The sequence below is a fragment of the Hemiscyllium ocellatum genome, chromosome 7, assembly GCF_020745735.1.
Source record: "Hemiscyllium ocellatum isolate sHemOce1 chromosome 7, sHemOce1.pat.X.cur, whole genome shotgun sequence".
Lineage (NCBI taxonomy): Eukaryota > Metazoa > Chordata > Chondrichthyes > Orectolobiformes > Hemiscylliidae > Hemiscyllium > Hemiscyllium ocellatum.
The window spans coordinates 90,508,538-90,525,006 of record NC_083407.1 but is presented as its reverse complement, the minus strand read 5'-3'; the positions used below and the strand labels follow the sequence as shown (position 1 = coordinate 90,525,006).

The following is a 16,469-nucleotide window of genomic DNA, read 5'->3' as shown; positions in this document are numbered from 1 at the left end:
GCAGTTTTGATCTCCTTATTCAAGGAAAGATATCATTTCATTGGAGGCAGTTCAGAGACTGTTCACTAGGGTGGTCCCTGGTATGGAAGGATTGTCTTATGAGCAAAGGCGAAACAGATTGGGACTCTATTCACTGGAATTTAGAAGAATGAGAGGTGATCTCATTGAAACATACAAGATTCCTAAGGGGCTTTTCAGGGCAAATGTTGACAGGACATAACCCCTCATGGGAAAGTCTAGAACCAGAAATTATAGTCTCACAATGATGGGGTGCCAATTTAAAGCTTAGATGAGGAGGAATTTCTTCTCTCAAAGTGAAAGTCTTCAGAACTCCTTACCACAGGGGTCAGAGTCCTGTGTGTAATTAAGGCTGAGATACAGATTGCTTATCAGTCAGGGAATCAAGTGAGGAAAGGGCAAGAAAGTAAATGTGAGGCGTGTTGGGTCAGCCATGATTGTATTGAATGGCAGAGATGGCTCAGAGAGCTGATGGCCTACTCTTGTTCTTATTTCTTACGGTCTTATAGTCTAACACACTCCAACCTGTGCACGTTTTGAACTGTGACTTTAGTGTTGCTACCATCACATTCTAACCATCTGAGTTAACCAGGTGCCTCTCAGGGCACCTTGGATAACAAGTGACAACACGAGCTGAAATCACTAAAGGGGGCAGGACAGATTGAGAAAGTGCTAACTACAGTAAATAATGAATCTGGGCTTTGTATTTAGAAGCAAAGAGTACAAAAACAAAGACGTTATGGCAAACCTCAAATAAAGCATTAATTGAACCTCAACTGGAAAACGGCACCCAATCCTGAGCACACTTTATTCTGGAGGTGAAGGCATTGGAAAGAGTGCGAAAAATATTTACATTGATTCCAAGAATGAGGAACTTCAGTTGCAAGGCTAGATTCGAGTGCTGGAATTGTTCTTCACAGAGACAAAAAGACTGGGAAGAAATTTGACAGAAGAATTCAAAATAATGAAGGGGTCTAAACAGAGGTGATGGAGAAACCCTATTACTGTTGGTGGATTGAGAACCGGGGTATAGATTGAGTGTGTTTGTAAATGACATCATGGTGTGTCACAAAGGAAGCCTTTACAGCACAGCAAGTGGTTAGGATCCAAAATGCAATGTCCTAGAGTATGTCAGAGGCAGATTCAATAAAAATTTGCAGCATAGAATTGGATAATTGCTTAGGTAGAAAAATATCCAGGGCAATGGGGAAAAAGGCAGATAAGTGAACTTAGGTGAGTTACTCGTATGGGAAGCAAACATAGGCATGGGCTAAATGGCTTCATCTGTTATAATCATGCTATAATTTCCTTTATTCAAGTTGATGCGTCATCTATCAAGCCTTTATAATCTTTAAACATACCTAGTCAACTCTCAGTTCAGCTGCAACACTAGGATAAATGAAAATCAGCCTGCAGTTCTTGGCACATTCTTCCTTTCCAGCATTGTGACTTGGGTAGTATGACAAAGTTACACCAGTGCCATGAAAAGAAACCCTGCAGAAATTCATCACTAATTTTTATTTTGTACAATTATATTGTGACCAGTCTTTAAGCTTGGCGAAACCTCCTCGCAAATATTAATAATGCTCAGAACACCTATTCAAAGGTAGTCACTTTGCAAAATTGAGAGATGTCAGACTTCCCAGAATGGATGCATCCATTGCTGAGAAATACCTGAGCTAATATCCTGGAGCACTCAAAGTTCAGAACATATCAACACTTTTGTTCAAGTTAGCCAAGTTGCTGAATATGCAAAAGCCACAAGCGCTAACCATAACCCAGGCAAATCACTTCTGCATTGATTTGCTTTATAGCAAGTCTTATTTTAATGTGACAAATGTATAGGTGAGGAGTAGACTCACAAGGCTAAATGGTTGATTCTTACTGCCATGTGATATAAACACCGTAAACAGCAAATAATGTTAAGATAAACACTCACTGTTTTTCCAGCTTTATCAGAGTCACAAGATGTTCCTCTGTTGTTTAAGGGTGAAGTTCGTTTAGCTACAAAAGAAAAGTCATAAATCACTAGTGGACAAGTGTTTGGATGTTCCACTCTTGCCTGTCCATTTGGTCAGTGAAAATTAGGCAGATGGCACCAAATACTAGGTTGAAATTCTGACCTGTTTGAAATCTGGCTATTTTAGTCACTTGTTCGTGGAGGTAAGCTCTAATCGTAATTGCCACCTCAAACAGTCAAATACTATATTTAAGCAGCAATTTCAGTTCAAAGGCCTTCCTGTGCATCATCTCCAGATGTAGAAATATTCCTTTTATGTGAAGACCCAGCATTGCTGGGGAATCAGCTGCAGGAGTAATTAATACACAGGCCACTGGCGAACACATGGCACCTGCAATATTTCAGACACTTCTGACCATTAGTGTGTATTGAAGGGGTTTTGCCCTTTAGTTCTGCTGCCATTTAACTTTGCATTTCTGCCAGTTGCTCAGTTTTTATAAACTCCAGTTGTTCATTCTTTAAACAAAAAACTGAGGTTTGGCTCCACCTTTGTGTAATATTGACAGCATTGTGCTTTATCACAAAAAGAGCGTACAGACAGTCCCCAGACTGTGAACGGTTCTATTCTGGAATCCATTCGCAAGTCAAATTGTACGCATGTTGGAACACAATGGAAAACAACTATTTGTAAGTAAAGGAAATGTTCATATGGTGGGGCGCTCAAATTATAACCATATATGGGATCCATTCATAAGTAGGAGCATTCATAAGCCAGAGGTTTGTAAATTGGGGACTCTCTGTAGCACGTTTCTCTCTTCATCCAAGTTCAGTTCTGACACCAACTGACTTATTTTAGCAATCGCATCATCAATGGCTTCATTATCGACTCTGCAGCTGAATGCATGTTTACCTGAGCATGTTTACAATGGGGGAGTTACTGGAGCCATGAGGTCAATATACTGATTGACATCAAATCACATTAAAAGCTGTCTGATATCCATTCTATTCACTCTCCACACTTCCATGCTGCACACGCCACACGCGCTATCAGCCTACACAAAATGGCAGTCAGTGCAGACCGTGCTGCAAGTAGCTATGAGTGGACTCCACATCCACCTTTTCAAATTAAATTCACAGCACTGAAAACACCAGCACTACAGAGTCAGGGTTTGTGGTCTAAAGCCCTTTATTAACCATTCAGTGCTGAAATGTATCTGCAGCTCAAATTGATCCATTGGAGGTGTGAGAGGAATATCAAATTCTGCGACTGTATCTTAAGATAGTAGACATATTAAACCTGTATTTTTAAAACACTTTGAAACTACACCATAAATATTATCACACAACTGCACTGTCCATTCTTATAAATATTAATTTTATACAGGGAATAATCCTTTTATTTTATATGGATAGCTCTAATGTCTGTGGACAAAGGTATTTTATACAATCAGTCCAAAGGTGTGGAGGCTGGGTGGATTGGCCATGCTAAATTGCCCCATAGTGTCCAGGGATGTGCAGGCCAGGTGGGTTAGCCATGGTAACATGCAGGATTACGAGAATAGGATAGGGTAGTGGATCTGGGTAGGATGCCCTTTGGAGGGTTGGTGTGGACTCGATTGCCGAATGGCCTGATTCCACACTGTAGGGATTCTATTCCGTGTTCAGCCGCACAGTTATATTTGAGTTATATGTTTGTCAACGTAAGCAGGTACTTTTAAACTATATCACATTGTCACCATTTTCTCACCTGTAACAATATTTCTGATCGGTTTTACCAAAGCAGTAAATGCTGGTGCTTCAGGATGCCTGTGCTCCCACATTGGCTGCCAAATTACTAGACCACTAGCCAGGCGAAAGGTAAGGTCTGATTCCTAAGAAAGAAACAATTTAAAATAACACATCATTAATTTTGGAATGCTGAGTAAATTACTTTTATTTAATCAGAATTTTATCCAAAACATGTGTTAAATCACAATTATTCAAATTAATATTTTCTGCAATACTTGATATAAAAATAAAATAATTCCTAATGATTATTTTCATTTAACTTCACTGATGAAAATCGTGAACTTTCTTGAGTATGCATGACAAGATAATACTGAAATGCACCAGGCAACAATAATCAACAAATAACTTATGCATAACTGATTAAACAACTGAGTATTGTGCCGTTTACAAGATAACAATCAATGATTCCTCTTTGAGGATTACATCTGTTTCAATTTTCACATATTGGGTGGCACGGTGACTCAGTAGTTAGCACTGCTACCTCACAGCATCAGAGACCCGGGTTCAATGCGAGCCTTGGGTGACTGTCTGTGTGGAGTTTGCACATTCTCCCTCCATCTACATGGGTTTCCTCCGGGTCCTCTGATCTCTTCCACCAGTCCAAAGATATGCAGGTTAAGTGAATTGGCCACACTTAATTGCCCATTGTGTTCAGAAACACATAAGTTAGGTGAATTGGCCCTGGGATATGCAAGGTTACAGGGCTAGAGTAGGCGGGTGGATGTATGGTGGGATGCCCTTTGAAGGATTGGTGCAGAGCCAATGGACTGAATCATCTTCTTCTGCACTCAGCAATTCAATGTGCTCTGTTAATTTTTCCTTTAGTTTAAGAGTAGCACTGAAGTCTGCATTCAGAGCTCAATAGTTGATTTGTAGGTTGAGTCCGTGATTAAGAACGCAAATGTAATGTTGTCATTTATCTAAAGAGGTTTGGAATATAAAAGCAGTGATGTGCTTCTGAAACTTTATAAAACTCTAGTTAGGCCCCATTTAGAATACTTTGCCAATTTTGGGCCCCACACCAAAGGAAGGACATACTGGCACTGGAGCGTGTCCAGCGGAGATTCAGACAGATGATCCCTGGAATGGTAGGTCTAACATATAATGATTGGCTGAGGATCCTGGAAGTGTATTCATTAGAGTTTAGAAGGTTGAGGGGAGATCTAATAGAAACTTACAAGGTAATGCATGGCTTAGAAAGGGGGGACGCTGGGAGGTTGCTTCCCTCGGCAGGGAGACTAGGACCTGTGGGCATAGACTTAAAAGTAGAGGGGGTCAATTTAGAAAAGAAATGAGGAAACATTTCTTCATCCAGAGAGTGGTGGGCCTGTGGAATTCATTGCCATGGACCGCAGTGGAAGCCAGGACATTGGATGTCTTCAAGGCAGAGATTCATAAATTCTTGATCTCGCAAGGGATCAAGGGCTACGGGGAGAGTGTGGGTAAGTGGAATTGAAACGCTCATCAGCCATGATTAAATGGCAGAGTGGACTCGATGGGTCGAATGGCCTTGCTTCCACTCCTATGTCTTATGGTCTTATAATAGGAGAGAATGAACCTAATCGTAAAGTATTTAACCCCTGAACATATATTTTTTTGAAAAAAACTGTTCATGCAACATCAGTGTCACTGACTAGTAAGTATTTATTGCCCAGGGACAGTTAAGAGTTAACTACATTGTTGTGGGGCTGGAGTCACATGTCAGCCAGACCAGGTAAGAATAGCAGATTTCCTTCCCTAAATGACATTAGTGAATTAGATGAGTTTTTACGACAATTGACAAAGGTTACACGGCTACCTTTCAGTGAGCTTTTTATTACAGATTTTTACTGAATTCAAACTTGGCTATTTTTCAACCTGCACCTCTAAGGCAGCTATGGTGGAATTTGAATGCATTTTCCTGTAAGGTTAGCCTGGGGCTCTGGATTATTAACCCAGTGATATTACCACAATGTCACCACCAATAGCAACATCACTCAATTCATTCTGAGTTGCTGTGGCAGCACAAACTTGTTGGAAAACTGTTATAGTTTTGGAATCTCTTTATGAATTGGCTGCACAATGCTCCAGTTTTCCCAAAATTAGCTCAATGCTGTTCTCAAGCCTCCTCACAAAGATTGTGACTGTTTGTTTACATTGGTGCCCCACATTGCCAAACCTGAGTGCTTACAAACATGAGTTTACTCCTTAATTGGCACAAATCAAATAATCCAGTTTGTTTTTTTTACAAGATAAGCTGAATTTGTACAAACCATGCTTTTATAAAGAATCCATTCTTTCTCTGCAACTACAGGGAAAATATAATGTCCACTACAATGGTTTTGAACAGCATTTAGTCAACTGCAGCTGGGCAACACAAATCATGCTAAATTTCTGCAAGTGCTGCTGGAAATTTGATGCAAAAGTCTTTATAAAGGATTTCTAAATCCAAATGATGGAGTCTAATATATGGTCTAATACAGAGGTGGGGAACCTTTTCATGTTGGAAGGCCGCATTATGTTAGTTGTAATCTAATAAGGCCGTATCCAAGAAACTCCAATTATATATTCTTCAAAATTCACACTTTTGTAAAAATCTAACTAGAGTCACTTTATAACTAAATCATGAGCATAGCAAGTGTCGAAATAGCCTTTGTGACTTACTAATTTTTTAATTGTGGCAGTCAGTCTGTGAGGATTATTTTGTTGAATTTTCTTTTATACTCTGGTATTTTAAATACATTCATTTTAAGATTAAAATAAAGATAACAAAGGATGAAAAATAACATTAATAAAAAATAAAAGATTTGTTCTGCAAAATTTAGATTCATTCAAAAGGCCACACAAAATGGCCTAGAAGGCCGCATGCAGCCTGAAGGCCGCAGGTTCCCCATCCCTGGTCTAATGCAATATCTACAGGATGGCAATTGTTAAATTATAGAATCATAAAACATAGGAGAAGGGCACTTGATGAAGGGCTTTTGCCCAAAACATCAATTTTCCTGCCACTTGGATACTGCCTGACCTGCTGTGCTTTTCTAGCACCACACTCTTGACTCTTAACTTTGCCCAGCCCCTTGAAAAAACTTTGCAACTCATTCTACTCCCTTTGTTTTTTTCCCATAGACTGTTCTCTATACCCAATCATTTTGAAGATTCTTATTCAATCTACTGCAAAACTCTTGTGGCAATATATTTCAGTCTTTAACTCATTGGGTAATGACACCCCAACTCTCCTTGGTTTCTCTTACTAGTTGCCATATACTTGTTTCCTTTGGTCACCATCTGATCTTTCAAATGGAAATTATTTCTCATTTTTAAATTTATCAACCCTATTGAAAACTTGGAAGTGCTATTGTATCTCCTCTTATCTTCTTCTACTTTCAGGATAGCAACATCAGTTTCTCTAGTCTCTCCACGTCTGGTTTATTCTGTTGAATTTCTTCTACGTTGGCTTTGCCAATCTTGCGAGAGTGTGCTGCCCAGAATTAGGTGCAGTTCTCCAGCTGAAGCCTAACCAGTTATTTATTAAGGTTCAGCACAACAATATTGGAAGACTAAAATACAGACTGGAGTCAGATTGCACTGACACCATTAAATAAGTTGCTATCTCAACTCAGCAATGGAGCAACACTCAGAATAATTAGCTTACTGAAATATGATTTTCAAATTGCTTTTCCAGATAAGTGCAGCTCCAACAATACTCAGGAAGCTTGATAACATCCAAAACACACAGCAGCTTACTTGATTGGCGTCACATCCACAAGCATCGACCCCTTCCAACACTGAAGCTTAGTAGCAATAGTGTGTACTATCCATAAGATGCACAGCAGAAATTCGCCAAAGTTCTTCAGAATCACCTCCCAAACTCACAACCACTTCCATCCACAAGGTTAAGGGGAGCAAGTACATGGTAACACCACCATCTTCAAGTTCCCCTCCAAAACACTCACCATGCTAACTTGGAAATATATCGCCATTTCTTCACTGTCACTGGGTCAATATCCTGGATTCCCTTCCTCATAGCTTTGTGGGTCAACCCACTACAGGTGGACTGCAGTGGTTCAATGAGGCAGCTTACCTTCTTAAGGGCAATGAGGGATGGGCCAAATCAGCGACACCCACATGCCACAAATGAATATTAAAAAAATGATTTTCAAATAACAAGTGGTACTGAGTTTCAATAATTTTATGAAAAGTATTTATTATCCAAACAAACCTTAATTCTATTGACAAGAGGTGCAAACAAGAAGACGAACAATTCGACAGTGGCCATCGAGTTTGTGAATAGCTTGGGTCTTGCATGCTCCTCCTCCTCTGTGACACTTCCTTGTCCAGGCTGGCCTGGAGACCCACGATTCTCCACTTGGTGAACAAAAGCACTGCTGCTTCCAGACCAGCTGGACCCTCCTCCTCGTGAAGTCCCAAAGGCAGTTGCAGTCTCATTGCTGCATTCAAAAGGAGCATCCAGGAGCATCCAATGCAGTGTGTGGAGAAGTTTTGTCTCTGCAACACCAAGTTTATCTTGATGGCCTGGGGTATGACACAAAACAATTTGTGTTAGCAACTCGAAATTTTAGAGCAAAGATTCCCTGATGATCTGGGAGGACATGAAGGATCAATAAATAGAATATCATTGTACTAGTGGACGGCACGGTGGCACAGCAGTTAGCACTGCTGCCTCACAGTGCCTGAGACCCGGGTTCAATTCCCGACTCAGGCTACAGACTGTGTGGAGTTTGCACGTTCTCCCCGTGTCTGCGTGGGTTTCCTCCGGGTGCTCCGGTTTCCTCCCACAGTCCAAAGATGTGCGGGTCAGGTGAATTGACCATGCTAAATTGCCCCTAGTGTTAGGTAAAGGGTAAGTGTAGGGGTATGGGTGGGTTTCACTTTGGTGAGTCGGTGTGGACTTGTTGGGCCAAAGGGCCTGTTTCCACACTGTAAGTAATCTAATCTAGTCTACAGTAATTGCAGGGTTCACTCTCTTAAAGCAGATTTACATAATACACATTTCCTGCAACTAAGTTGAACACAGGCGGGAAGGAACTAAAAAGAAATTACTAAATTAAATTATTATTTCCTTGTGGTTTGTTATTGACAATCTTGCCTTAGTTTAGCCACATGCAATGCACCCACCAATCTCTCCTAACAAGTGGTGTGTATCTTTAATTACACAATGTCTGGATAGGGAAACACAGAAGTCAAAGAGGAAACCATTAATAAACATTACTCTGGGTTATTAGAACATTCCAACACCCATAGATCCCACCCCCTCCCCTCCCAGTATGGTTTTCGGTAAGTAAACTGAATATACAATCCATGTCATCATTAAACTCTTATGGTGTGGACCCAATGGGCCAAATGACTTGTTTCAAACCCTCCAAAGAGCATCCCACCCCATCCCTGTAACCTTTCATTTTCATGGCGAATGCACCTAACCTGCACATTTTTGGACATGTGGGAGGAAACCGGAGCACCCGGAGAAAACCCACATAAACACAGGGAGAATGTGCAAACTCCACGCAGACTGGCGTTCAAGGGTGGAATTGAACCCGGGGCCCTGGGGCTGTGAGGCTGCATTCCTAACCACTGAGCCACTGTGCTGCCCCTTGGGTTGTGAATCAATTAATATTCTACAGAATATAATGGTACATTGCAAAATCTCAAAACAAGAAAGTTCCTTCTGCCTCAGTTATCCTTTTTTTAAATATTCACAGGATGGGGGGGCATTGCTGGCTCAGCCAGAATTTATTGCCCATCCCTAATTGCCCAAAGGGCAGTTAAGAGTCAAACATGGTGGCTCAATGGTTAGCATTGCTGCCTCACAGCACCAGGGTCACAGGTTCGATTCCAGGCTTGGGTGACCGTCTGCGTGGAGTTTGCACATTCTCCCTGTGTCTGCGTGGGTTTCCTCCCACAATCCAAAGATGTGCATGCCAGGTGAATTGGCCATTCCAAATTGCCTGTAGTGTTAGGTGCATTAGTCACAGGGAAATGAGCCTGGGTGGATTACTCTTTGGAGGGTCGGTGTGGACTTGTTGGGCCGAAGGACATGTTTCCACACTGTAGGGAATCTAATCTAATCAAACACATTGCTCTGGGCCTGGACTCACACGTAGGCCACAACAGGTAAGGATGGCAATTTCCGCCCCTAAAGGACATTGGTGAACCTATGTTTCTCAACATGTCCTGAACTAGCACTACATTGGTTGAGGCTGTGTCAGCGCAGATCAAATAGAACTGCGAGTAAAGCACAAGCCAACGGTGGGCTGGTTCATTGAATTTTCCAGGATTGTTTTGACCCCTAAAAACACGCCTAAAAAAAAAAGAATTTATTTGAAAAACAAAGCCATGCCAACACTCAGTAAGTCAGAAAACATTGTGAAAATTTAATATTTTCAGTTTGAGCCCATGTTTAGAACTGGAAGATATTACAAAGGAAATAAAGATTAAATTACTTATAGTGTGGAAACAAGCCCTTCGACCCAACAAGTCCACACCGACCCGCCAAAGCGCGACCCACCCATGCTCATTCCCCTGCAGCTAACACTACGGGCAATTTAGCATGGCCAATTCACCTAACCTGCACATTTTTGGACTGTGGGAGGAAACCCACGCAGACACAGGGAGAATGTGCAAACTCCACACCGACAGTTGCCTGAGGTGGGAATTGAACCCAGGTCTCTGGTGCTGTGAAGCAGCAGTGCTAACCATTGTGCCATAGAACATGTGGGAAGGAATGAAAAAAACCACAATTCACTCTTTATATGATCCAATATTTTCCATTTGTTGCAAGTTAAGTGTGTACAGTACATCACTTCCTGTTCATAATAAAGGATATTATTTTAGTAAAATAGATCAGATGCCATTTTTCTGTCACTTATATAAGATGTTTCAATATTGATAAGAACAATTAAATCATGTTTCCTTTTCTGACAAACTCTAAGAACTGACTTTCAACCTGTACCATACAGAAACTGTGAACAGAAATCAAATTTATCCGATGATAAACATTAAAGAAAGCAATTAAAAACTAAATATATGGCGCACCAAGACAATGGGCTTCATGAAGTACTTCAGGGGTTATTGAAGCACTGTGTTAGCTCCACTAACCTGAAATTTGTATAAAGGATGCCGACAAACTTTTGAGCTGCAAGTGTAAGCTTGCAAATAATGACACCACAACTCCTGAGCACTCCATTTGCTGTTCTTAGTCACAACATGTATTTTCTTTCTGTCTGCTTCAGAAATAAGGTCCAATTCTGCCAGGTTTCAATTATTGGATACATTACTGGAAGCACTCCTGTAGCATCTCAGGGCCTTAAATAAGTTCTTTACACTGTCCCTGCTATGGATTTGCTCCCATGTCACTATTTGATCTGATATTTGCATTTAAGGTTTTGAGTGACCAACAGATATATAGTGTGTGTAAAATCAATACAGATTCTTTGTGCCTAATTAATGTCACATTTTAGGAAAGTGCTCAGCTATTTAAGTTTATTGAAGACATTCTAACTTTTGTATATAAAATTCTTTTCCATCTTAATTTAAGCATTTGCCTTAATTTATTAGTGCAGCTCCATTTTTAGTTTTCAATAGCACTCCCAACATTTGAATATATAACACTTTTTGACATTTTACTACTGTCTTGTGAAAAGTATCGTCTTTCAGATCAATCATTAAACTCAAGCTGTGTGTGCCTTATCATTTAGGTAGAACATATCCCATGGCGCTATTTGAAGAGCAGATAAATTCTCCCTGTGCACCAGTCAATTTTATCTCCTCAAAGATAATCATCCATAAAACAGACCATTTACTTAATACTTGCTTCTGGAAGCTGGGTACAAGCAAGTTGTCTCCAACAAATCCCTACAGCACAGCACATTAAAAATAATCAATTAGCTTCAAAACACTTTGGAATGTGAGAAAGTGAATGATTGATTCTGTACAAATTGGCTCAGTGGTGAGCAGTGTTACCTCACAGCACCTGGGACCTGGGTTCGATCCCACCCTTGTGCGACTGTCTGTGTGGAGTTTGCACATTCCCCTCGTGTCTGCGAGGGTTTCTTCCAGCTGCTACGGTTTCCTTCCACAATCCAAAGATGTGCAGACTAGGTAGATTGGCCATGGGAAATACAGGATAGGTGGGTGGGTCTAGGGTGGGATGCTCTTCGGAGACTCCATGTGGACTCGATGGGCCAAATGGCCTGCTGAGGGATTCTATGATATTCAATAACTTGGAGCAGGTGAACAAGATGAGCCCAGATAGTTTGGTTCAGATTTGTCCTCCCTCCCTTCCATAAAGCCCTTATTCTGTCCAAGTTCAATGCTGAATCCATTGTTACTGCAATGTTTATGAACAGAGTCAAGCTATATTCTGAAAGTGGGCTGTGCCAACAAAAACAGAACGTGATTATTATATTATTTTTGTGGAGAAACATTTAGTGAGCACTAGGAAATATAGAAAGTAACAGAGACGCATGAATCACAGTAATAGAATACTGTATTTTTGGAAATGCAGTGATTGAGGACTAAAAAAAAGAGAAAAACACCTATTTCCATACTTAAGTCTGGCCTTAGGCACATCCTGTGCCTTACCTTAGAATGATATCAGCCTCTGAGTGCTGTGATCTCAATGCAGCACACCAAGAATAGAGGCAGCCAGTAGATGAAATAAATTGATGCACTCTTTTTGAAAAAAAGGCACAGCATATTTATCAAAAGAATAAAACCTCTGTAATTGGATAGAAGATGTAACTACAATGAGGGAAATTGAGCAATTAATAGCAATGTTTACTCATGGATTTGGAGCTCTCTTTAACCAGTGATGCCAGCAATGAAACTGAAGAGTGGACCTTTTTTTTTATTCACGCATGGAACGCAGGCATCACTTAATCCCTTAGAGCATTTATTGCCCAGCCCCATTTGTCAGAAGGCAATTGAGCATGGGTCTGGAGTCATATGTAGGCCAGACCAAGTAAGGATGGCAGTTTCCTTGTTAACCAACAATGTTTCCATGGTCATCATTAGACTTCCAATTCCGTTTTTTAAATATTAAATTCAAGTTCCACCATGTATCATAGTAGGATTCAAACCCAGACCTCCAAATTTTCTGAATTTTTAGTCTAGAGATAATACCACCTGGCCATCACCTCCTGCTATATAACCAACATAATTTATTCCAACACACTTGTAAAATTGCCACATATGCTCCCCTTTTGCTGAGTTGAGTGTTTGTATTTATAGCGTCATAGAGATGTACAGCACAGAAACAGCTCTTCGGTCCAACTTGTCCTTGCCAACCAGATATCCCAACCTAATCTAGTCCCATATGCCAGCACTTGGCCCATATCTCTCTAAACCCTTCCTATTCATATACCCATCCAGATGCCTTTTAAATAATGCAATTGTACCAGCCTCCACCATTTCCTCTGTCAGCTCATTCCATACATGCACCACCTTCTGCGTGAAAGACTTGCCCCTTAGGTTCCTTTAATATCTTTCCCCTCTCACACTAAACCTATGCCCTCTAGTGCTGGACTCTCTCACTCCAGGGAAAAGACCTTGTCTATTTAGTCTATCCATGCCCCTCATGATTTTATAAACTTCTATGAGGTCACCCCTCAGTCTTCAATGCTCCAGGAAAAACAGCCTTAGCCTATTCAACCTCTCCCTATACCTCAAATCCTCCAACTCTAGCAAAATCCTTGTAAATCTTTTCTGAACCCTTTCAAGTTTTACAACATCCTTCTGATAGGAAGGAGACAAGAATTGCACGCAATATTCCAAAAGTGGCCCAACCAACATCCTGTACAGCAGCAACATGACCTCCCAACTCCTATACCCAGTTCTCTGACCAATGAAGGAATGCATACCAAACACTTTCTTCACTATCCTACCCACCTGTGACTCTACTTTCAAGAAACTATGAAGCCGCACTCCAAGGTCTCTTTGTTCAACAACACTTCCTTGGACATTACCATTAAGTGTATAACTCCTGCTAACATTTGCTTTCCCAAAATGCAGCACCTCCTATTTATATAAATTAAACTCCATCTGCCACTCCTCAGCCCATTAGCCAATCTAATTCTCAGGATGATAACACGAATGAACATGCCATTGTGAAGGTAAGGCTTGAGAATGCTTACATTTCCACTGGACAGACAGTCAAAGAGTTATACAGCATAGAGACAGACCCTTCAAGCCAACCAATCCACATCCAAATGTTCCCAAATTAAATGTGTCACACATGCCTGTATTTGACCCATATACCTTCAAATTTTTCTTATTCATGAACTTACCCAAATGTCTATTAAACATTGTAACTGTACCGGCATCCACCACTTTCTCTGGTAGTTCATTCCACACATGAACCACTCTGTATAAAAAAGTTGTCCCTCGTATTTTTTTATATCAAAATTATGTCCCCTAGTTTTGAACTTCCCACCCCCACCCCAGGGAAAAGACAATAGACAATAAGTGCAGGAGTAGGCCATTTTGCCCTTCGAGCCTGCACCACCATTCATTATGATCATGGCTGATCATCCTCAATCAGTATCCTGTTCCTGCCTTATCTCCATAACCCTTGATTCCACTATCCTTGACAGCTCTATCCAACTCTTTCTTAAACGAATCCAGAGACTGGGCCTCCACTGCCTTCTGGGGCAGAGCATTCCACACACCCACCACTCTCTGGGTGAAGAAGTCTCTCCTCATCTCTGTCCTAAATGGCCTACCTCTTATTTTTAAGCTGTGTCCTCTGGTTCGGGACTCATCTATCAGCGGAAACATGTTCCTGCCTCCAGAGTGTCCGATCCTTTAATAATCTTATACGTCTCAATCAGATCCCCTCTCAGTCTTCTAAACTCAAGGATATACAAGCCCAGTTGCTCCAATCTTTCAACATAAGATAGTCCTGCCATTCCAGCAATTGACCTTGTGAACTTACGCTGCATTCCTTCAATAGCCAGAATGTCTTTCCTCAAATTTGGAGACCAGAACTGCACACAATATTCCAGGTGTGGTCTCACCAGAGCCCTGTACAGCTGCAGAAGAACCTCTTTGCTTCTATACTCAATTCCTCTTGTTATGAAGGCCAGCATGCTATTAGCTTTCTTCACTACCTGCTGTACCTGCATGCTTGCCTTCATTGACTGGTGTACAAGAACACCCAGATCTCTCTGTACTGCCCCTTTACCTAACTTGACTCCACTTAGGTAGTAATCTGCCTTCCTGTTCTTGCCACCAAAGTGGATAACCATACATTTATCCACATTAAACTGCATCTGCCATGCATCTGTCCACTCACCTAACCTGTCCAGGTCACCCTGTAATCTCCTAACATCTTCCTCACATTTCACCCTGCCACCCAGCTTTGTATCATCAGCAAATTTGCTAATGTTATTGCTGATACCATCTTCTATATCATTAATATATATTGTAAAAAGCTGCGGTCCCAGCACTGATCCCTGCGGTACCCCACTGGTCACCGCCTGCCATTCCGAAAGGGAATTATTTATCACTACTCTTTGTTTCCTGTCAGCCAACCAATTTTTAATCCAAGTCAGTACTTTGCCCCCAATACCATGTGCCCTAATTTTGCTCACTAACCTTCTATGTGGGACTTATCAAAGGCTTTCTGAAAGTCCAGGTACACTACATCCACTGGATCTCCCTTGGCCATCTTCAGAGTTACATCCTCAAAAAATTCCAGAAGATTAGTCAAGCATGATTTCCCCTTCATAAATCCATGCTGACTCTGACCTATCCTGTTACTGCTATTCAGATGTGTCGTAATTTTATCCTTTATAATTGACTCCAGCATCTTTCCCACCACTGAGGTCAGACTAACTGGTCTATAATTTCCTGCTTTCTCTCTCACTGCTTTCTTAAAAAGTGGTCCAACATTAGCCACCCTCCAATCCGCAGGAACTGATCCCGAATCTATCGAACTCTGGAAAATAATCACCAACGCATTCACGATTTCTAGAGCCACCTCCTTCGTTACCCTGGGATGTAGACCATCAGGCTCCGGGAACTTATCAGCCTTCAGACCTAACAGTGTCTCCAACACCAATTCCTGGCAAATATAAATTCCTTTCAGTTCAGGTCCTTCAGCCACTGTTGCCTCTGGGAGATTGCTTGTGTCTTCCCCAGTGAACACAAATCTGAAGTACCAATTCAATTCTTCTGCCATTTCTTTGTTCCCCATAATATATTCCCCTGTTTCTGTCTTCAAGGGCCCAATTTTAGTCTTAACCATTTTTTTCCCTTTCACATACCTAAAAAAGCTTTTACTATCCTCCTTTATATTTTTGGCCAGTTTACCTTTGTATCTCATTGTTTCTCTGTATATTTCCTTCTTAGTAATTCTCTGTTGCTCTTTAAAAGCTTCCAGTCCTCCGTTTTCCCACTTATCCTTGCTATGTTATACTTTTTCTCTTTTGACTTTATATGTTTCTTAACTTCCCTTGTCAGCCACGGCCACCCATGCCTCCTCATAGGATCATTCTTCCTTTTTGAAATGAACTGATCCTGCATCTTCTGCATTATACCAGAAATATCTGCCATTGTTCCTCCACTGTCATCCCTGCTAAGGTATTGCATCATAGAACTTTGGCCAGCTCCTCCCTCATAGCTCCATAGTTCCCTTTATTCAACTGAAATATTGTCACTACTGATTGTACCCTCTCCCTTTCAAATTGCAGATTGAAGCTGATTGTAT

The 16,469-nt window shown here is 41.1% G+C and overlaps 1 protein-coding gene across 1 annotated transcript in view; it reads right to left on the bottom strand.

Annotated features, from left to right (window-relative positions):
• LOC132817546 (protein unc-80 homolog) overlaps positions 1-16,469 on the bottom strand; it is a 270,588-nt gene that overhangs the window by 226,758 nt on the left and 27,361 nt on the right. Inside the window, exons 4-6 of the mRNA XM_060828048.1 lie at positions 7,965-8,278; positions 3,726-3,849; positions 1,952-2,022 (exon numbers count right to left, since the gene is read on the bottom strand). Of these exons, the coding sequence (XP_060684031.1) occupies positions 1,952-2,022; positions 3,726-3,849; positions 7,965-8,278 (509 nt within the window). The remainder of the gene's footprint in view (positions 1-1,951; positions 2,023-3,725; positions 3,850-7,964; positions 8,279-16,469) is intronic.